At 44.2% G+C, this 16,762-nt stretch overlaps 1 protein-coding gene across 1 annotated transcript; it reads right to left on the minus strand.

The window, feature by feature from the left end:
- Nucleotides 1-15,224: 15,224 nt before the first annotated feature.
- Nucleotides 15,225-16,000, minus strand: CCR75_002214 (uncharacterized protein; the record flags this gene model as incomplete). Its single annotated transcript, XM_067960312.1, has 1 exon — nucleotides 15,225-16,000. One exon carries the CDS (start codon nucleotides 15,998-16,000, stop codon nucleotides 15,512-15,514), a length of 489 nt encoding a protein of 162 aa, XP_067819791.1. The 3' UTR covers nucleotides 15,225-15,511.
- Between the last annotated feature and the right edge of the window lie 762 nt (nucleotides 16,001-16,762).

The following is a 16,762-nucleotide window of genomic DNA, read 5'->3' on the forward strand; positions in this document are numbered from 1 at the left end:
CTCAGGCTGATTTACTGATGCCTGAATTGAATCCTATCATCGGTTTAATTAAATTCGTCGGATAGGAAGATCAATGAAAATCTTCGCATCTGGTTCGCGAGGCGAAAATGACCAAATCGACCACCCTTACAATGAAGCTTCAATTTTAGCCCACGCAATCTTCATTTTAGAGGTCGAGCAAAATCTCGAGCATACACTCGCTGCAGCATATTTTTATAGCGGAACATCGTAGGAAGATGCAGGTATCATGTAGGCCTTCGCTGTCTACTGATAGTCGTTCACACTATCGCTACATTTAGGTAAGCGTCAGCTGTTGGCGTATGCATAAAAATTTACGCTCGCTCATACCAAGCTTGCTCCTGATCTGGTAATCGACAATATCAAAGCCGAGTCTAAGAATGTGCCCGGCTTGGTCCCGCTATTTCGAGTACAGCTAATTATACATGCGGAGGCTGCCTATTTGGCGTTGCTAAAAGAGAACGCGCACCGAAAGGCCTTATGCCATTAGTATATTGGCCGCCTATGTCATAACAATTTAAAAAACGTGCCTAGAGTGTAACGGGCTAAAGTTGCCCGAATGTAACACAGTTCCCGTTAAGTACACTTGGTGTACTTAAGGGGATGGTCAATTACTAAATTATAGTAACTAGACCCAGCACTCGGGTGTGGTGCACATTTGTGACCAACCCTTGTGTATGTGATGCACATCGGTGCATTCACATTACGAGGGATGACGCCTAGCGTCATCCGTTACGCGAGGTATCTAGAAAGATACGCTCGCAATACATATTGTTATCTATAGAGATGACATTTCGATTGGTAAAAATAGGTACTTGTATTTAATATGATTAAAAATATAAACCAGTCTGAAAACTACATCCTGCTTGGTAAGTGCGCACGAGGAGCCGGATTACCGCTCCCGTGACGACAGTTAACCGGAGTACTTAGTGCGTTGGGTGAGGTCGCTTGCGCGCCCACACAACTACCTCACTGCGCGCAAGAGAAGCTGGTTAAACCGCTTCCTCGCTGTGCTAGGGTGTGTGTCTAAGTAGAGCGTGGCCGCATTACGACGTGCCCGCCTACATATAGAGCTCAGCAATGTGTCCAACAAATGGTGCTGGTCGAATGTAAGGCTCCGTATCGCTTGGAGGTCGAAACCTCAATACCGAACAAAATGGTGTTAATGTTAGACATAAGGAATACCAACAAATGTTGACGTTGCATTTCATGCGCAATCAGGGACGCGGTTGTGCCTGTCTACGCGCGCTCGCCCAAATGGACGTGTTTTTGACTGCCTCTGTAATGAGGCACACATTGGTTGGAAAGCCGTTGTTGTGGTACATTTACTATGTGGGTAAAATACCCTTTATTTTACTTTAAAATAGTTGATTATCAAAATCCCATTGTATTATGGGTAACAAATGTGGTCGCCGCCAGATCTTTATCTGGCGACCAAAATTTATCTTAAAATTAGGTACGGTAAGGTCTAAAGATTTAATTAATTAAAAAAGTTGAGTTCCCCTTTTGTTCTTAAAGCGTCTAGTGTCTTTTTAAGGCTTGCGCATTGATCTGTGACAGATAGAAGCCTTTCTGAGATACATTGGTTCTACGAACCCCTGAACCCTTGAACTAGGATTCATTAAGCTCTAATAGCTTGTACGAATTCCTAAGTTGTTAAACCCAATAGTTCTATTGAACGAAGAGGCTCTCTGAGGCTAAAATTCTTTCTCTGACTTAAGGGACGAGGTAGCTCCGCTACACTCGGTAGCACTCGTAGTCAATCTACGCCTGAGTCTTTACAAAACTAATCCATCACGAAAATGGAAGAGGTTCCAGAGTTGTCAGAAGCGCAACGCGCCGCTTATGACAAGCCTAAAACCTTATTCGAGCTTGAACGCGTGGAATTTATTATTTCCCAGGAACCAGAGGTCCTAAATGCAAGGCTTGAAGCCTTCATGCGGAACGAAACCTCCCTGGTCGGTCAGGTAGGACCACTTTGCGGCTTCTATGCCAACTCGGTATATCTCTGTACCTGACTCAGAGCCGAGGGCTCGCCCTCTAAATGTAAATGTGAAGACATTTGAGGGAAAAGAGGGAGAAAATCTCCCTTTTTGGATTGAGCAGATGGAAATGTCCATTGATTCCGCCTTGTTCTTAACAGAACGGCAAAAGGTGGCTATGGTTATTTCCAAACTTGGAGGTAGAGCGGGCACTATCGTGCAGCACGTCCATAAATGACGCTTTTCCCTCATGGGATTCGCTGAAACAGCAAATGACCAGCATGTTTGCACCGCCTGATCAGGCTTTTCGCATGCGAGCACGGCTCCTAGCGACTCGACAGGGTAAAAGAACCCTAGGAGACTTTGTCCAGGAGTTGAGATTTCTCATTGCATCTACGCATCAAGACCCGGTGCAAGAAGCAATTGTAGGAACCATCTTTATGGGGGGTCTCAATGAAGGCGCGTTGCCCGGACGGAATTAATCCGATCTCATCCTGCTACTTATGAAGAGGCAGTTGCCATAGCGCTACGCACCGAGTTCGACTTTAAGTCTGCTCGCGTTAGCACGCCTATTTACCAAACAAGCTCTTCGAGCACATGGGTACCATCTAATAGACCGGAACCCATGGATCTAAGCCTTGTTGAGGAAGGAGAAGAGGCACTTCAAGCTGTGGAACAGCATGAAATCATTAGATGTTTTATGTGCGGAAGCAAGAAAAATTTACGTCTGGCCTGTCCCCAACTAAATACTCGTTAAGCTCGAACGAGCACCAATTCCGACATATACCAGAAATCTGGTACGGTGCGAAAAACGTCGGTACCCAGTAACCGGGGAAGACCTAGGCTCTATTAAAACTCTCGGAGGTGAGAGTAGACATGACCTAACCCCAATTAGCTCTTTGCGTAATGGCACGGGACGTGAGTACAAGCCTGGCTTGTTAGTCGCTCAAGCGACTGTGAATGGACTTTGATAAGCCATGGTCAGTTTTAATTTGCTCAGGAGCGTCTTGCAATTATGCTCGACGTCTTTGATTGTAAGAAGTCAACAATACGTTTAGGACTTAAAGCGCATGAAAGTAATTCAATCACTGTTCGCGTAGCGACTGGGGCTCGTGTCACTCTTCCTAGAGTTCCTTTGAACTTACGCATAAAGTTTCTTGGCTTTGACAGTATGCAACGTGGTCTCGTCCTTGATTGGATTCGAGATATGATCTCATCCTTGGTATGGCCTGGCTTGAACGCCAAGAGCCATGGATCGATTGAAGGTCTAAAACCTTAAGCGTCACACGCAATGTTCCTAGCAAAGTTTCGAAGAGTAATGAGCCCACCTTTGCTAGGCAACAAGAAACGCTATTGGTGCGAATGACTGACTAAATCTGTCAGTGGGTTAGACATTGGAATGTCTAAGTTAATAAACCCAATGTTGAAAACATTAAGTTTGAGCCCGCAACAGAATTAAGTGGAACGGCACGTATTCCGTCGAGTGACACTCGTTGTAAAAACGCCTCAATGAATGCTGAAAGCTGTTGGCCTTAGACCGAGTCATCAAGGGTGTAATATCCCTGAGAAACGTGGAGTGGCAAGTCTAAGTCCACCGAGTTTGTTCGGCCGAGGTGGCACCATACTGAGTGTCAGCAGTGACACTATTGGCGGTTCGCTAGGGCATTTCGTGTCAAACTCTTCTAATGCACGTGAAGTGACATGTGGACAAGGAAGCTGAGTTTTCTAACTCCTTGTCGGATGTCGAAGTAGACACCAGCTCTGGTATAGATCTTATACAGGCTGAAAATTTGAAGACGTGAATGTGCCGGCCTCTAAGAGGCGTATTGTCTCTACTCCAAGGCAGGCGAGATGCAAAGTATCTATACCCTCACAAAGTGATACGAGTAAGGAATAGAATATGCTTGTAAATGGTGTAACCGGTAAAATCGAGGGCGAATTGAGCCTTGCGGCAATCCCTTCGTAACATGCTCTTCTGGAGAAAGACAAAATGTCTAGTGATGAGTGCGGTCGAGCCTTAAAGGCTGGCGGCTTCTTGAGACGGTGGTCAGTCGACCAACGATTAAGTTAAACTCATCGTCACTTCTGGACGAAGTTGTCCTGGATGACACAGAAGCTGCACTTAGTGCGCGGAGTGGATCATCAATCCTTAAAGATCCGCAGATCCATTTTATTCCTTGATTAAGAATTTTAAGATGTGATCTGTCAAATATACCATCTGTTTACCCCCGGATAGAGGTGTCCGTCATGAAATTGACTTAATCCCTGGAAACAAATACTCTGTCACACGACAGTGGCCTTTACCAAGGAAACAGTGTGACAACATTGACAATTTTTCCGAGCTAGGCACGAGGCTGGAATGGTACGACAAAGCAAATCTCCCCGTTCGACACCGACATTTTGAGTCAGAAAGCCAAATGGCAAATGGCACATTGTACTGCTTATAATAAGCTTTTCTTATGCTGTCACTATACCTGCACAAACCCCCATTCCTAGAAAGGATGTTCTCCAGAACATTGTGGTGGGATGTACAATGTACAGTGCACTTGACGTAGTCGATGGTTATTACCAACTGCTCATGCGAGCTAGCGATATTTCGCTTACAGCGCAACTCAGGCAGTATGCCATGGGAGTGGTTGGTTATGCAACAAGGGATTTCCAACGCCCCGGCGACATTTAATCGTCTAGTGACGCAACTGTTCCGCCCTCATTGAGGTTATGCACAGACTTATTTTGATGAATTTTTTGTCCATAGTCGTGCGGGGCAGGGTCGGTAGGATGTGAAAAATTATATAGACCATTTCGAGTAGTGCTCGAGTGTATGCGCACAGATAAATTGTATGCTAATGCATCTAAATGCATTTTTGGTCACACGGCGAGGACGCCGGAGAAGATTGCTGCTCAGACGCTCTTCATGAGCAATACCTTACGCCGAAGGTAATGACGCGAAGCCAGTATCTGACGCGTTTACGTGATCAAGCCCGTGGGGCTTCAATGACCTCCATGAGGGAAATTCCGATCATTTTGTTTCCAAACGAAAGAAGAACTGAAAACGAAGTCTCATTCAGAGAGTCTCCGGATAGAGGTGATGTTCGTGTGGAACTGAAGCTTCGTTTCGACTTTGCTGAGCTTAAGGCCAAAGGCCAGTTACGTTCGGCATTTATGCCACAAAACGAAGAAAGGCCTAGCCAATTTTTCAGTGCTTCGGTTAATTGTACAACCAAGGATCGAAGCCGCACTGAGGCTTTAGATCCACCTAATCCCACGAGTAGTGGTGAGAAGCGTCGTTTGACGCGAGTTGACCCTGAGCTTGGCGCTTAAAAACGTCAACGGCCTACGGGCAATCTTGCCGAAGATGTACCTCGAACTCCCAAGAGTTTTCAGAAGAGGGGTACCCTAGCCACTTCACCAGATACTGGTATTGACCCTCACGACGACGTCGCTTTAAAAGTTTCTCCACATGAAACTGAAGGTTCCCCTGCGCATCAAGCAGCGCGGGAGGGGGCCGAAATTTCGGCGGAAGCATTCGATGCTCTACGGCACGAGGTGCAACTTCTTCGTGAGGTCCTTGCTCGGGTTGAGAGCTCTTTTGAGGCGGTTCGGGACCGTCTTTCGACGCTAGAGCGTCAGCAGCCTAGGGCCAGCTAGACATCCTAGTGAGGATGCAGCAATCTGCGGCAAGACCGCCTGTCTCGGCGCAAGCGCCTTCAGTTCCACGTGGGAAGGGTCCCGATATGGCTTAAGCAAGCCAACGTAAAACACTGGGTGTGGACGCAGCTTGCTGGGAAGGTTTAGCGTATAAGATAGGCCCTTCTTGGCGACGACCGTAAATGGTCCAATAAAGCGCGGGAGCAATTTGGTCTTGAAAACCGCGGAAACCAAGTTGGTAGGTAGGTTTTTAGCGTTTAGTAAAACTCGGCCTCCGACCATATAAGAATTAATACAGCTTCTGTTTTTGCATCCGCTTGTTCTTTTTGTTTGTCTTGGCTATCAGCCATCGTATCCCTTACATGTCTTAAGACGCTAAACCGCGTCGCGAGAAACTCGCTTACTTGTTTTCGAACGGTAACAGGTTTGATATCAGCAAGCCTATCGGCCAATTCTCCCCCACCGAGCCCTGAACCACGCATTGGTATCGTAAACGGAACGCGCGGGTGGGTAAGACCGTTTATATAAAACGGAGTATAGCCTGTAGAGGCATGGATAGCGTTATTTAACGCAAATTCCACTACTGGAGCATTGAGCTCCAGCGCTTTGGTGTCTGAGCACACACGCTGCGTAAAACGTCTTCAATGACGCGATTGACACGTTCGGTTTGACCATCGGTCTGCGGATGGTTTGCAGTGGACATATCCAATCTGGTGCCAAGCACTCGGAAAATTAATTTCCAGAATTTACCTGTGAAACGGGAATCCCGATCAGAGACAATTGCCACTGGCAAACCATGTTCTCGAAACACGCGATCGATGAACAGCTTAGCTGTACTACTCTCTCCATCAATGGAATCCGGCACGGCCGCTAAGTGAGCCATTTTGCTCAAACGGTCAACAAAGACCACTATACCGGAGTTACCGGCTGAATCTTTCGGCAGCCCCAAAACAAAATCCATACTAATGGACTCCAAGCATCCTATGGGGACGAGAAGACTCGCCAGTGGCGCAGCAGCATGTGCCGAGAGTTTAACCCTTGGCACGTTTTGCATGTGCGAACATATGTGCTGACCCTTTTATAAAGTTTGGGCCACCAATAACTCTGGCTGATAGAGCCGTAGGTCTTTTCTCTACCGAGATGACCACCAAGGACAGTATCGTGTGCCTCATAGAGGATCCGGTACTTTAAATCCTCATCATGAGGAACAACAACACGCGGAGGGTCCGCGATGTCTGTGCAATAAAGAACAGGTTGTTATCGATAGAAAAAATCGATGTAACCTTGCACGCAAACGTGCCGGTATTTTAATACCCGAATCCGAGTTCTTCAAGGCTCGTAGGTGAGCTACACACTGTTCATCCTTGGCGTAAGCCGAATGGATTAATTCAGGAATAGGTGACGAGATAGTCGTTAAATGAGAAACCTCATAATCCGGCCTGCGTGATAACGCATCGGCCAAAGCATTTTGCTTGCCGAATTTATACTTCACCTCGAAGTTGTATTCCGCAAAAAAGGATAGCCATCGGGCCATTCTCTGTGAGAGGTGGGGCGACTTAGGTGCCGTGCGTAACGACGCGTAATCCGTATAAATCACAAACGGCTTAGAGCCGAGCAGATGAACTCTGAATTTGGCGAGAGCATACTTCATAGCAAGTAACTCTTTGTCTTGAACTGGGTAGTTCTTTTCAACAGCGGTAAGCTGTCTAGACTCGAGCGCAATAACACATTCATGCCCATCAACATCTGTTTGTAAGAGAGCACTGCCAATGGCAAAATCTGATGCGTCACAGACGACACTGAAAGGCCAATTTGGGTTTGGCAGTGCCAAAATCGGGGCATGGATAAGACTATCCTTAACTGCTCGAAAAGCATTATTTTCGGTGCTAGTCCAGCACCATTCTGTATCCTTTTTAAGGAGATTAGATAATGGCCTAGCCATATCAGCGTAATTTTCGCTATATTTGTGTAAATAATTGGCGAGACCCAACCACGCACGCAAATCCTTTTAGTTTTTAGGAACCGGCCAATCTACTATGGCTTTTACCTTAGCGGGATCTGCTCTAAGGCTTCGCTTTCCAATGAAGCAGCTTAAAAAAGGAATTTCGTCTGCGCCAAAAATGCATTTAGATGCATTGGCATACAATTTGTTTTTGCGCATGCACTCGAGCACTGCTCGCAAATCGTCGAAATGGTTTTCCATATCCGACCGAACCTTCTCCGCACGACTATGGACTAAAATGTCATCGAAATAAGTCTGTGCGTAACCTCGATGAGGGCGAAGCAGTTGCGTCACTAAACGATTAAATCTTGCCGGGGCGTTGGAAAGCCCTTGTGGCATAACCAACCACTCCCATAACATGCCGCTTGGGGTGCCAACCGCTGTAAGCGGGATATCACTAGCTCGCATGAGCAATTGGTAATAATGATCGACTAAGTCCGATGCACTGTACATTGTACATCCCACCATATTGTTCTGAAGAACATCCTTTCTAAGAATGGGGGTTTGTGCGTGTAGATTGGCAGCATTAAGCATATTATAAGCATGTACAATGCACCATTTACCATTTGGCTTTTTGACACAAATGTCGGTGTCAATGAGGAGATTTGCTCTCTCGTACCATTCCAGCCTCGTGCTTAGAAATCGTCAATGACGTCACACTGCTCCCTTGGTAAAGGCCATTGTCTTGTGACACAATATTTGGTTCCCGGAACTAAGTCAATTTTATGACGAACATCTCTATCCGGAGGTAAAACAGATGGTGGGTTATTACATACCACATCTTGGAATTCCTTAATTACGGAATAAAAGGGATCCGTAGAATCTTTAAAGATCGATGACCTACTTCGCGCACTAAGTGCAGCTTTTGTGTCATCCAGGACAGCTTCGTCTAAAAGTGACGATGAGTTTAACTCAACCATAGGTCGAATGACCACCATTTTCAGATAAGTCACCAGCTTTTAAGGCTCGACCGCACTCATCAATCGACATTTCGTCTGCTCTAAAAGAGCATGTAACGAGGGGATTGCCGCAAGGCTAATTTCCCCCTCAATGTTACCAGTTACGCCATTTACGAGCGTATGTACTTGCTCACTCGTATCACTTCGTAAGGGTATACACGCTTCGTGTCCACCCTGTCTTGGTGTGGAGACAATACGCCTCTTAGAGGCCGGGACATTGACGCCCCCGGGTTTTCCAGCCTGTATTGGTTCTATACAAGACATGGTGTCTAATTTGTCATCCGACAAGGAGTTAGGTAACTCAACTTACGTTCCTTGCGAACGTTTACGTGTCGCTTCACGTGCATTTTTTTAGGACGGTTTGACCCAAAATGCCCTGGCGAACTGCCAATAGTGTCACTATTGACACTCAGTATGATGCCACCTCGGCCGACCACACTCGGTGGACTTAGACGTGCCACTCCACGTATCTCAGGGATATTGCACCCTTGGTGATTCGACCTTAGGCCACCAATGCTTTCAGCATTTAGTGAATCGTTATTATAACGAGTGCCACTCGACGAAGTACGTGCCGTTCCACTTATTTCTGCTGGGTCGGGCTCAAAATTAATGTTTTTAACATTAGAGTTTTTTAACTCAGACATGCCAATGTCTAAAACACTGACAGACTCATTCAATGATCCGCGCCAATAGCACTTTTGTTGCCTAGCAAAGGTGGGCTCTTGACTCTCCAAAACTTTGCTAGGAACATTGCGTGTGGCGCCTAAGGTCATAGACCTCCAATCGATCCATGGCTCATGGTGTTCTAACCAGGCCATACCAAGGATGAGATCATATCTCGAATCCAAATCGAGGACGAGACAGCGTTCCATACTGTCAAAGTCCAGAAACTTTATACCTAAGTTCAATGGAACTTTGAGAACAGTGATACGAGTCCCAATCGCTAAGCGAACAGTGATTGTATCAGCTTCATGTGCTCTAAGCGCCTCAACGTATTGTTGACTTCCTTCAAGGGAAAGGCGTCGAGCATAATTGCAAGACGCTCCTGAGTCAATTAAAATTGACCACGGCTTATCAAAGCCCTTCACAGTCGCTTGAGCGACTAGCAAGCCAGGCTTGTACTCTCGCCCCGTGCCATTGAGCACCGAGCTAATCGGGGCTAGGTTCTGTTTATTCTCACCTCCTTGAGGTTCAACAGAGCCAAGGTCTTCCCCAGTAGGGCGCCCCGCACCTACTGGGTATCGACGTTTCCCGCACCGTACCAGATCTCTGGTCTAGGTCGGAGTTGGAGCTCTTTCAGCTTTACGCGAATTTCGAAGAGGGCAGGTAGGCGTAAATGTTTCGTGCTTCCGCACAAGGCTTCGTACCGCATGAAAGCTTCAAGCCTTGCATGCAGGACCTCTGATCCTTGGGAAATAATAAATTACACGTGCTCAAGCCCGAATAAGGTTTTGAGCTTGTCATAAGCGGCGCGTTGCGCTTCTGACAATTCTGAAACCTCTTCTATTTTCGTGAGAAATTAGTCTTGTAAAGACTCAGGCGTAGATTGACTACGAGTGCTACCAGGTGTAGCGGAGCTACCTCGCCCCTAAAGTCAGAGGAAGACTTTCAGACTCAGAGAGTCACTTAGTTCTATCAAACTAATGGGTTTAACAACTCAGAGAGCCGTACAACCTATCAAAGCTTAAGGAATCTTAGTTCAAGGGATTCCGGGTCGTAGAACCAAGTGGCAACTAGTGCTCAAGAGGATAAACCTTAGAAAGGCTTCTATCGCTTACAGATCAATGCGCAAGCCTTAAGAAGGCACTTAACGCTTTAAGATCAAAAGGGGAACTGAACTTTATATAATTATTTGAATCCAAAAACCTTACCCTAGCTAATTAAAATAATAGATTTTGGCCGCTAGATTATATCTGGCGGCGACCACATTTATTACCCATAATAAATGGGGATTAAAGTAACTGACTATTTTAAATTAGATAAAGGGTATTTTACCCATAAAGTAAATGTACCACATCAACGGTCTCCAACCGATGTGTGCCCCATTAAAGTTTTGACTTAGAAAAATCATTATAAATTACTGTATAGTCACTCATTGCTTATCGCTCACTCCCGCGTCTAGCAGCGATTAGCCGGATTGGTTTAAAGCCGTCAATCAATCAATGAACAAAACATTCATATTACTGTCACAATATCACTATATATGGTAATGAACCGACATAGCCACCTTTTGTTTATTTGTCATTGATTGAGAACTACGGTCGGATGATAGCTTAACATTAAATAAAAACTTAAGTCTGGTGACAACGTATTTCTTATTGTATGAGTCGTTCCCCTGCATCGCAAAATCAACAGTTATTCCTATAGCGTCTTTTGTGTCGCTATACCCCTAAAATGATATTAGAAGACCGGCTAAGCCAAACACCCTTAAAATCTACCTCTGTATTGATGAAAGAGAGATTATTAGAGTGTTTGGCTGAACTAGTGTAATATGTGTGGCTGCCCATGGTCACAGGGAAGCCGTTTTAATGTTTGGCGAAGCTTAGTGCCCTTCGTCACCCACCATAAGCGCAAGCATGCTACACATTCCTTGTGTTTCAGTATTTTTCGAGTAATTTCTTTGTTGACACACCATGTTGCTATCCGACAAAGAAATTATTCTTATTTTTTTAATTTGAATGCCGGCGTTCCAAGCTATTAAAGTTCAAAAAGTTTGCGCAAAAGCTTCTCGTATTTAGTCCAGGCACCAAGAAGTTGCTACCATTACACTAGTACTGACAATAAAACTAGTCGTCTAAAATGATATAGTGAATGTGGGGTGCCTCGATTACTTAACGTATACTGACGAGCATTACAAGGTCACAAGAAGCCAAGAAGTCTTAGCTACTAGAGGTCGATATTATGGCTTTACGATCGATAAAAATTGAGACTGTAATGACTTTAATATATAAATAATTAACTGTGTGAAGCGCCTCCTGGCGCACCGCTAATCGTGTCTTGTACGAATGACGGAATTGATTTCAAACTTAAATCATTATACCAACAGAACTAATGTCTTATTGCGTCAATATTACCAAATTTGGTAATTTTGGAACTATTAAGTCAAGATTAATAAGAGCTAATAGTTATGTACTTCTTTATACATTTCCTCGTATTGAAAATAATGTTTATTATAGCTCTCTCTATAGGCAATAATATTTATGTAATGAGACACCCCGTTATATGGTTTCACTAACCAGCTTTCTTACTAAAGTCTATATGGACGACTAAGTAGAGTTAGCTGGGTTCTAAAAGACATCAGATCAAGCTCTACACGCATCTTCTTGCAATAAGAATGTCGGGAGTCTTAAATATGACGGCGTCATATCGACAACTTTAGACCTCAAGTATAACAGTTGCACCACTTCCATGCTGTCCACAAACTTTATATGTTGAGTTATTTGATCAACTAGTGATGCACGTCTGGAAAATCATATGGAAGGTTTCGGTAAGTATTTAAAGCGGCCTTAAACTTTTATGTCATCACGGTGGAAAATTCCATTGGTTGCATATGGTCAATGTTTTATATAACAACACACCCTTATAAAAGGGACTGCTTTAACAAAAAATCGATAGTTTGCCACTTCTTTGCGCATATTGAAATAACGTTTTATAATATGTGCCGTTCTTTGCTCAAGTATATAATTTGTAATTTTTTTCATATTCGAGAAGAGTGTCATTTGCGACAGCGATGCCATTTTAACAAAAAAGGACATGATACCTGCTAGTGAACGTCTGTCTAGCTCCTTACATGATGTAAACTGCGACTAGCTAGGCTTATTGAAAGCACGTGAGATTTCGAACTTGTTAAAAAGGTGCACAGCTTGACAGAATCGACGGATGCCAGCGCTTGCACGGAGTGAATATTCAGCAAATCGTGGCTCAGAAATACGGTAGAAATACTTCGAATGGTTGCATTTTTTTGATTTAGAAAGTGTTCTGGGTTCCTTTCTGTAGTGGCCCATTCGCGAGCTTAGGGTTTTTGAAAGCTAGAAACCTAAATAGTGGTTGACAAAAGATCACGTGGATATCTGAAATCTGCCCAATTTTTTTTTTGAAATCCATGGGGCTTATTTATTTAACTACCTTACTCGTCAGCGTTAGCGAGTTGAATGCAACGAAGTCATTCGTCTAATTTTATTTTGTTCATAAATAATCTATTAACGCGGAATAAACTTTGTGAAAGATCTCAGGCATTGCCTAAACACAGGGCTGCGCCGAAGGCTCCGGGGGCAGGCCAGGGCTCTCTTTAAGAACGCCTGGCGATCCTTGCGGTTCGTGCTCTAGTAACTCGATGCATGCATACAGCATGGCACCTCGGATAGCCGAAAGCACCTTTTCGATGCTCGCAAATGCGTTGGCGCAAAGAAAGCGGATGCATGTATCCAAAAGGTGGTCGTAGTGCTAGCGATATCGTTTCGCGCTGCTGACAGACCACATCGTTCCGATCAGCCCATAGCTTGGTTTGACAAATCGTTGGGAGAATGTGCCAGATTCGCTTCCACATCCGTTCAGCCGCTTCCCAATCCTCATGAAAACGGTCCGCTAGGATTGTCCTTCGGTTCGCGGGAATGCTAACGACGCACCTTCTGCACACGCACTAAAATACTGTTGGGTCCACTGGCGAGGTTTACGCTCCCCATCCAGTGCCTGATCAGCTTGTCCCCTGGAGGCGGCACGTAGTGCTGCGGTAGTCTAACTGTGCCCACCTCTTCATTTTTAGCCGCCCTTGTATACTCGAGTTAATTCATCCCAAAGTATTTTCGTGACGACAAGCATGAGGACCTATCCCTCGGCAATGTCACATGAAGAGCACGTCGTTCCACATGCTGTCCCCGGCCTATTGCCGACCCGAACACGCTGAAATCCCTGTCCATCGGTTGTTCCTTGGCATCTTGTGCCCACCTCTAGCTTAGCACGCAGGTCCACCAATCTTTCTTTCGGTATCCGTGGCATCGCCTCTGCCTTCTCTAATTTTTCACCTTGTAGACTACTGGCCCTTTCGCGACTAGCATCTGTCCTAGGCCCCGCGGCCGCGCAAGCAACATTATTCATTGGGCTCATAATCGTTAAAATGGAAGGAAGCCGTGTAACGGGGCACACTTTGCTAGTACTGATAACAGTACTAGTCAACCTACACTGGTTACAGTGAAGGTGGGGCGACTCGACTACTTCACGTACACGACGTGCAGAGGAAGCTTCTTAGTAGCTAAGAAGTCGTAGCTACTAAAGGTAAATTCTAAGGCTTTGGAATAGAGAAAAAGTAAAATGTATTAGTATTAGTATATTATGTTCCTACGTACCGATCTTCTATCTACTACTGATTTTATTATATTTATAACCATAGCGCCTACTTGCGCACTGCACAATCGTGACTTGTGACGATAAATGGGGTTGATCCAAACTTAAATTTATTAACCACTAGATTTAATGTCTTATTGCGTCAATTTTATCAAATTTGTAATATTGGAATTATTAAGTAAGAATAAATATAGATAATAATTTTGCACTTTTTTAATATTTCCTCTCATAGACGATAATATTTATTATCCCTCTTATTGGAGTTATTTTTTTCTGTTACGAAACACCGTCAAAGGATGAAGAAGTTTTCTGCCTCTGCATAAAACTTGAGGAACTACATTTATGCTCTCCGAATAGTTTTTGCAAGAAAAGCAAAAAAAAAATATTGTATGGTTTAGCGGGGATGAGCAATGAAGTATTGAAGAAATGATAAAGTGATATGTGAAGGTCTTATAAGGTCTAGATAATCAAGTGTCGCAAGATTTATCTAAAAATTGGAAATGTACACATTTTACCGGGAACGCGAGATTGTAAATTCAAGATGTTTTTACCTTTAAGAGAATATCATGAGAAGACTACATTTTTCATTTACGACATTCCGCGTACCTAGAACGAAAGGCTGTAACTTTTGTGAAGAATGGTAGCGAATTCATTGTATTTTATATATGTATATATGTGACCAATTGGTAATCACGATCACTTTCTTTTATTATGGTAGCTAATGTCTCTTGCTTTAATGATGGAAATATATGTAGATTGTCAAATGAAATGTTGGACGTGGCAAAGCCATGAATGGCTAGCTTCGAAAAGCAAAGCATCGTGAATCGTAAGAACTCGCCCTTGGTTGCCGTTTGTGAAGTGCAACACAATCTCTGAAATTCCTGCACAGCTACACGAACCTATTATTGAATACTCCACACCTGTGCTAACTACACGATTATCGAAGGCAACATTACTTGGCCGATCTAATTATACGTACAAGCCCTCAACAGTGACATAAACCGTGCCTTCATATAAGCAAAAACTAGTTCATGACTTATAAATTCTGTCACAAAAGATGATTAACATCTATCAAGCTCAAGATCGTTGCCGGCAGGGTCACAATGTTGTGAAATGCTTCTTCGCGGCCGACGCCTCAAACAATGCCGAATGATTTCTTTTTTGCTTACACCTATTTCATGATTTCATTCTCCAGCATTCTTTATGTACACATTCAACGTTATGCCGTCTTGCAGAATCGATGTTGTAAAAGCAAATTGATTAAATTCATTGTAATTCTTACAAAAATCGTCGTCTTATTTATTCAGCTCGCATTGGCATATAATTACTGTACCGCTAAATAAATCAACCTAATTTTACATCAAATCCATCTTTTTCGTACATCGTGTATTCAGTATTTTTCCAAACGAAGTGGCTCCAGACGCCGCTTACATTGCGAAAGCGTGAGAAGCAGTATGAGAAACGATCGTGACTTATTATTGAATTGGCACAAAAGCAGCGACTATAGAAATATTATTTTTAAGTCGTAAGTTTCATGCACTTTTCGTGTACTGCTCCAAAGTTTACATGTTTCGAAGCGCCTCTTCCTCCTCGTGTTCAAGTCGCATAGCTTCTTTAATAGCACGGCTCTCTGCATCGACCCATGCCTTTTCAATGTCGTCGTATTCAGCGGGATCCGCGAATTCAATTCCACGCATCTTGGAAAACTTTTCGAGAAAGCGATGGCTCTCGACCTGATCGTACTTCTCAATGAGCATATTGTACGCATCCTCCTCTGGAATGCCTTGTTCGATAAGTGTAAGCTGCTCATCCGCGAATTCGAACGCCGTCTGACCGTCTACCATGCCGTCGCGCTCCTTCATGTAAAGCGCGGCGAGTCGGTCCTGCGGAAACGTTATGACCGGCAACTTATCACGGTCCTGGCGCGGAATTGGCGGCGGTGGAAAGCGCTCGACCATTGATACCCACGAAGGTCGTCGCATGCCACCGTTGCGAGACAAGCCTTTCACAAGGCGGATCATAGCCATCGTGCGCTTGCGAGCGCGACCCATACTTAGGTCAATAATTAGTGGCCTCCCTCGGATATCGGCTATAAGAACCGTTTTGTAATTCTTATTGGATAACAACCTCCAGTAAATTGCAACTTAAATTTGACCCGAGAAGGTTTAATACAAGTCGTGACATACCGTTGGCATACATGTTTTCAATTGTAATCGTCAGGTTTTGGAGAGCCAACGTCATGTCAAGATCAAGATGCCCCGCGAATGCTTTCTAAAGATAGCGTAGCTACCCATCGCCGCGTTCTTATATCATTCAGCCGTAAACATCTCATTTTTTTTCTGTCACGTGAACGAGGCCAAGACGCGGATAGTAGCTTCTTATCACGGTCTAGGTGAATACTTGGGTGGCCGTGGAACTTATAAGGGTCGGCGCTATTGATCATTGCGAATGAACCCATCAAGAAAGATTTATAATCTTGTTCACGCTTGTGCACACACTCGTTCGTTTTGGAAAATTTTGAGTCAACACATTATATTAATTAAAGCATACTTCGAGGAATAATTAACCTATAAAGAGGATGCTGTCAGTTCCTGAACTCAAATGGTGCTGCAAAATACCAAATAATTTTAATTTAAAATACTCGTGGTATAAATAGATGTTGGCTTGGAAAACTTTTCACGCTCCATTAAAAAAACAATTTTAACATTTACTAACAGGCGATATCAATCGTAACGACCCGTCCAGTCGACACCTTTTATGTAATAAATACAGACTGGCGCATAAATAACCAATTTCACAAAATATGTGATTCG

The sequence above is a fragment of the Bremia lactucae genome, linkage group LG18, assembly GCF_004359215.1.
Source record: "Bremia lactucae strain SF5 linkage group LG18, whole genome shotgun sequence".
NCBI classification, from domain to species: Eukaryota; Oomycota; class Peronosporomycetes; order Peronosporales; family Peronosporaceae; genus Bremia; species Bremia lactucae.